General features: G+C 46.6%; 1 protein-coding gene across 1 annotated transcript in view; it reads right to left on the reverse strand.

The window, feature by feature from the left end:
- The window catches only part of LOC121202558 (transposon TX1 uncharacterized 149 kDa protein), a 128,438-nt gene extending 124,549 nt beyond the window's left edge, over positions 1-3,889 (reverse strand). Inside the window, exons 1-2 of the mRNA XM_041072732.1 lie at positions 3,423-3,889; positions 232-3,167 (exon numbers count right to left, since the gene is read on the reverse strand). Of these exons, the coding sequence (XP_040928666.1) occupies positions 232-3,167; positions 3,423-3,889 (3,403 nt within the window). The remainder of the gene's footprint in view (positions 1-231; positions 3,168-3,422) is intronic.
- Positions 3,890-6,861: the final 2,972 nt, after the last annotated feature.

The raw sequence follows: 6,861 nt of genomic DNA on the forward strand, positions 1-6,861 counted from the left end.
CAATATTAAACAGACATCTAAAAAAAGGATATCATGTAAACAACCTATGCTTTAAGCCACAGATTATGATGATGAATAAATAAACATGTAGGAAGTTATAATACTTGCTTTAAGAAATAAAAGAGAGGCCAAAGCCTTACTTAAAACCATGACTAAAAACAAGGTCATCCTTCACCACAGAACAGATGACATCCTGGTGACACCATTGATGTTTAAAACAAGGTAGGTTACTGGTGAGCTTGCAAAATTTGAAATCCACCCACACTCTGGCCCTGACCAATGCACAGAACACAGGGACCACCACATGGTCCTTCACCTGCCTGGTTTTGTAAATGGCCAGCTTGGCTTGACCAGACAGGAAGTTTAACAATTGCCACTTCTCTGCATTTGTTCCGCTGTAGCCAGCACCGAGGATGAGTCTATCAACACTCCACAGTTCATTAAATGCATTAAAAACACCAGATAGTAAGTTAAAAAGCTCAGCCAGTCGTGTACAGTCCATAAAACAGTGGAAGACAGTCTCTGTTTCACCACAGTGCACGCAGTTGCGAGGACCCCTTGGGTTGATCTTCCCAGTGAAGGAGTTCACGGCGATGGCTCCATGTAGAATCCTCCACTGCAGGTCCCCAGTCCTTTTGTTCAGTGGTGGCTTGTAGAGGACTCTCCACACTGGCTGAGTCGCGGTGGACGCTGGCAGTCTCCTCCTCCAAACTGTGTCCACTCGGTCGCTGAGCTGTTTCCTATTTAGTACTTTAACGCAGGAGTTGTACATTGTTTTGCCAGTTAGAGTGTGTAGATCATAAACATTGTCGGATCCCCTAAAAGCCAAGCTAAAACCAAGCTCAGGAAAAGGATCCCCCTCATCCGGGCTCTCAGCACCGCCATAGTAGTCCTGCAGCATCTCACACTCATCAGCAGTCAATTTCTTTAGCAGCAGTTCCAGGAACTTCCCAACAACGCAAGTCGATCTGAAACCCAAGGCAGAGGCCACAGCCTGTACGTCCCGCAAATCAGAGCCAGCTACATCCACAAGGTGACGCAGCGTTGTCATCCCAGAAACACGAAGAGCATGTGTTATTCCAGGAATTCCGCTGTCTTGAACCTCCAAACGCGCCTTGTGAATCAGTGGCTCCACCAGCAGCCAGTGAAGTGAGGCTGAAGGCTCCAGCCTCCTCCACTGAAAGAGTCCCCAGGACCTAAAAACACTCTGATAAAAAGCAGGCAAAGCTGTAGTATTAAAAACACTATAGTCCATTAAAAACAGGGCCGTGTCCAGGTTAAGGTCATCAGTCCTTTTAAGAATGGCAGAAGCCACAGGTCTCCATACTAGGTCAGCTGGGCCACACAGGAACCTCTGGGCAAACTGTATCCTGAAGGCTGCCACCCTGCTAGACAGGTGAACTAACCCCTGGCCCCCCTGATCCTTAGGCAGGTGCAAGACACACTGGGGCAGCCAGTGAAGCCGGTCCCAGAAGAAATCCACAATCTTAGACTGGAGCAGTTTCAGGAGGTCAGGAGGAGGCTCTACACAGGCCAGGCGATGCCAGAGTCCACTGGCCACTAAGTTGTTGACAATGAGAGTTCTCCCTCTGTATGACATCTGTGGCACCAACCATCCCCACTTCTGAAGCCTCCCTTCCACCTTTTCTACAACACCATCCCAGTTCTTTCTAACATGTTCTTCACTGCCAAGATGAACACCCAAGTATTTAAAACCCCCTGTCTTCCAAATGAGGCCCCCCGGGAGTCTGGGACGACCGTTTTTCCAGCTTCCAACTGCTAGGGCCTCACTCTTGTTCCAGTTCACCTTGGCAGAGGATACTTCATTAAAACGTTTAACAGTTTTTTCTAACATCTGTATGTCATGTTGTGTTCTGACAAGAACAACAACGTCATCTGCATAGGCCGATAAAACAAGGCGTAATGTGCAGTCAGGTAAAAACAAACCATCAACGGAGGACCGGATTTTACATAAAAGAGGCTCAATAGAGAGGGCGTACAGCATCCCTGAGAGGGAGCAGCCCTGTCTGATGCCTCGGCCCACTTTAAAAGGAGCACTCAGCCCATCATTGATCTTCAGTGCACTCTCAATACCTTGGTACAAAACCCTGATCATAGCAATAAGTCCAGAGCTGAGTCCAAACTTCTCTAGAGTTTTCCAAAGGAATGGGTGTTCAACTCGGTCAAAAGCTTTGTTTTGGTCAAGTGAAATCAAGCCCAAGTCTATGCCCGATGAACCAGAGAGATCCAGAATATCCCGAATTAATATGATGTTATCAGTGATTAGCCTACCAGGCACACAGTACGTCTGGTCCTGATGGACGATCTGGTCCATCACCTCCCGCAACCTGTTAGCCAGAGTCTTGGACAGGATTTTGTAGTCGGTACACAGCAGTGAAACAGGACACCAGTTCCTGATATCCTGAAGGTCACCCTTCTTGGGCAGCAACGTCAGGACGGCCCGTCTGCAGCTGAGAGGCAGGAGGTTCCCTGCCAGACTCTCATGAACTACAGAGAGGAAGTCTGCTCCGAGGTCACACCAGAATGTCTTATAAAATTCCACGGTGAGGCCATCCAGCCCTGGAGCTCTCCCTCCCTTAATGCCCTGCAAGGCTGTAGACAGCTCTTGCAGAGAAATGTCCATGTCCAGGACATCGTTGGTCTCCTCAGACACTTGGGGAAGAGCCCCACAGAAGAAGTCTATGCCCTCCTCATCCTCAGTGTACTCACTCTGGAAAAGATCCCTGTAGAACTCCACCGCCCTCCTCCTGATGTCACCAGGCTCTTCCAGAATGACTCCAGCAGCGGATCGCAGGCTGTGGATTGACTTATTTTGACCATTACGTTTCTCCAGGCTAAAAAAAAATCTGGAAGGGGCATCCATATCAGTCACGCTCTGAAACCTAGATCGGACCAGCGCCCCCTGTGCTCTGGTGCCCAATAGGTTGTCAAGAGTTGCCTTTTTGGATTTGAGGACTTCGATGTGCCTCTTGCTTCCTGTGGACTCCACCATGTTTTGTAATTCCACAATATCCTTCCCTATATCCTTCATTGACCTGGTAATGTCCCTTGTGATATTGAGAGTATACTGTAAACAAAACTGTTTTATCTCAACTTTTCCACAATCCCACCACTGTCTCAGATTTTCAAAATCAGACTGTCTGGTCCTAAAAATTTTCCAAAAGAACTTAAAACCATCCTTAAAACACTGATCCAGCAGCAGTGAGTTGTTAAAATGCCAGTATGCACTGCTATGCTTTATGTTATTAATAAAAACATGAATTAAAACTATGGCATGATCACTAAAACCAACAGGTCTGATGAAGCAGGACCTAAAAACGTTCAGATGGTGCTTAAAAGCATAAAACCGGTCAAGTCTTGCTAAAGAGACCGCGTTGTCTCTAACGTGAGACCATGTGTACTGTCTGTCCTGCCCATGAAGACTCTTCCATACATCCACCAGCTCGTGGGTCTTTAGGACTCGGCTTAAAAGCTGCTTCGATGGAGAATGTGGCTCCATGTGGTTTCTATCCAGATTAGCGTTTTCAGTGCAGTTAAAATCACCGCCTAAAACCAGAAAATCCTCAGAGTTAAAATCCATTAAAACAGCATTTACTTTATTCAGCAGCAGGAGTCTCTCTGCGCCTATAGTGGGAGCATAAATATTCACTAAAACCAAAGTGCTGTTAGAAAACATGGCCCGCACCACCAACAGTCTGCCAGGGACGATTTCAGACACAGTGAGGGACACTGGAGGACAGGATTGAGAGAATAAGATGCCCACACCAGCACTGGTGCTGCTGCCGTGACTCAGCACCACCTGCCCAGGCCACTCCCTGGTCCAGTCCACCTCATTGCTGCTGTCACTGTGTGTCTCCTGAACAAACATCGCATCAATGTGATTCAACTTCATCAGTTCGTACAAACTCATCCTTTTTTGTAATTCTCTGGCCCCATTCAGGTTTAAAGTGCCGACTTTAACGTGGACCATGATGAGAGATGGTAAAAAAACAGAGCAGAAGCACAACTCTAAAGTCAAAAAAGGAGTAGTTAAAAGACACCATCATCATCATCATCTTCGTGACGAAGCTCCTGCTTCAGTTTAAAAGCAATCTTTTTCAGCCTGTAATACTCCTGGTCGGTGTATCCCCCTCTGCCGGTGCTCCTCATCTGTGTATACACCGACCTAGCAAACAGCTCCTTATCAGAAAAATAGTCCTCCAATTTCACATGCTTCATGTTCTTTGTTCTCAGTAAAAACTTCTTAACGCGTTCCACCGGGTACTCTTTTGATTTGTGAGACCGTGGCTGAGAGGAGTCGCAGTCTGAGATGTCAGTGTCACTACCAGGAGGAGAACCCTCGTCCTCACTGAGGTCTGCCTCCATGTTCGCTCTCCTCAGCCTCCCTCTGACCTTCTTCACAGACGCTTGTTGTTCTTGGGAGCCGCTCACAGTCGATGTACACTTTCTTTTTCCAGTTGTGGCCTTTTTACAGCTCTCAGTTTCACTAATCACTGACTCGGTGTCAACAAGCGTCTCAGTGACATCACAGCTCGTTGTCTGCTCAACCGTCACATCCTCCATTTCCACAACCTGTTCTTCCGGGGCTGTTGCTTCATCGGCCCCCTGTGCCTGTTCACGCAGCCCTGCACCGTGTCCATCACCTCGCTGTGGTTCTGATCCACCCTCCACCTGCTTCTCAGCACCATCACTCTGCTCCTGTTCACCAGCATCCACACCATCCTCCGCCTGCTGCCCAGCACCACCTCCACCCTGCTCCTGTCCACCTGCTTCTGCTTCACCTTCAGCCTGTTTTGCTGCCTCCTCCTCCTCACCGTGTTCCCTTTGTTCATGCGTGAACTTCTCAGGACACGCCCTGATGAGGTGTCCTTCTCTCCCACAACTAAAGCACTTCATGGTCTCAGATGTTACAAAAAGAACATAATCAAAACCATCAACTTTTAGCTTGAGGACCAGGTTCAGGTCCTCATCCTTTTTGTTCAGCACCATGTACGTCTGCCTCCTGTGTGAGACCACATGTCGCAGCTCTGGTTGTTTACATCCCGATGGCAGCTTCTTGAAAGGTGAGACAATTTTGCCGTTTCTGGACAGTTCTCGACTCAGCAGTTCGTCACTAATGAATGGTGGAATGTTTGACAAAGTCACTTTCTTCGCGGGCTGCGTGAGGGGAGACACGGGAACAAACGAGTCGCTAATGACGACGCCGCTTTGAACCACGGAGTTCACTTTTTCAATGCTGTCAAGGAAGATCACAACCGATCCGCTCATCCTGGCGGCGGACTTGATGCTTTGTGCACCGACTACAGCGGCCACAGCAACCGTACATTCGTTGACCGAAAAGCGCGAAGCAGCGGCGATCTTCAGGCCGTGCTTCCGCGTTAAGTCGGTGAACAGCATACCGACGCCGGGAAACCCGACCAGCGAAAACGCCGGTCGGTAAAAAACTACGCACTAACCCCGCTACCCGATCTATATACACACCCCACTGGTAAAACAAACTACAAAAAACACCACCGTGAAACAATATTGACAACGTACAAGCAAAAAGTTTGAAAAAAATGTCCGTCAGTTTGACAATCGCCCGGCTCTCACTCACACGCCGCCTCACTCAGAGAGAGAGAGAGAGAGAGAGAGAGAAAAGCACACAACAACAAGCAACAACAGGCAGGATGGTTGGATTCGCAGCTGCCGATCACAGACACAAAGCTTTGAGTGCAATGATACCTGTAGGTGAGGACAGAGTGGAGGAGAGAGAGAGAGAGCGAGGGAGAAGCAGTAGAAACTACTGAAGAGGCAGAAGGAAAGAGAGGAGCTCAGTGTATAAATTAAGTCCCCCAGCAGTCTATGTCTATTGTTTCTATGCATCGCTCTGAGTATGCTTCCGATTTTAGCTATATTTCTAAGATGAAAGTAGGTGGTTCTGGAGATTTGTTTAATGTATGATGTAAAAGAGAGATCCTGGTCAAAGATTACACCAAGGTTCCTCACAGTATAATCTGAAGCTAATGTTATGCTATCCAGGGTGGCTATCTGACTCTATAGTGTCTCCCTCAGATTTTTAGGCCCAACAATAAGAATTTCTGCTTTATCTGAATTTAGTTGAAGGAAGTTTTGGGATATTCAGGATTTGATGTCTTTTAAACAACTTTGAATTTTGACTAGTAGATCTGTTTCATTTGGTTCTAAAGACATATATAGCTGAGTATCATCTGCATAACAATGAAAATTAATAGAATGCTTCCTAATAATCTCAGCTAGAGGAGACTTGTATAGGCTAAACAGAATTGGACCAAGCACAGAACCCTGTGGTACTGTACTCCATTACTACTCTTTGTGGATGTGGAGAATTTGTCATTAACATGAACAAACTGGAATCTGTTCAACAAATATGATTTAAACCATCCCAATGCTGTTCCATTAATCCCGATTCTATGTTCTAGTGTCTGTAATAGAATGTTATGATTTATTGTATCAAATGCAGCACTAAGATCTAACAGGACAAGGACACAAACTAGACCATTGTCTGAAGCTAAGAGAAGATCATTAGTGACTCTAACCAGAACTGTTTCGGTGCTATGATTTTTTCTAAACCCTGACTGAAAATCTTCGTACAGGTTATTCCCACTCAGGTGGTCAGATAATTGTTTAGCCACAATTCTTTCCAGAATCTTGGAAATAAAGGGTAAATTTGAAATGGGCCTATAGTTGGCTAATTCTCCAGGGCCAGGGTAGTTTTTTTTCAATTAAGGTTTGACCACAGCCACCTTAAAAGCCTGTGGTACATAGCCTAAATGGCTAAAGATTGGTTGATTTGATTTAATATGGAGGAGCTGATTAAAG

This window comes from Betta splendens, chromosome 10 (genome assembly GCF_900634795.4).
Source record: "Betta splendens chromosome 10, fBetSpl5.4, whole genome shotgun sequence".
Lineage (NCBI taxonomy): Eukaryota > Metazoa > Chordata > Actinopteri > Anabantiformes > Osphronemidae > Betta > Betta splendens.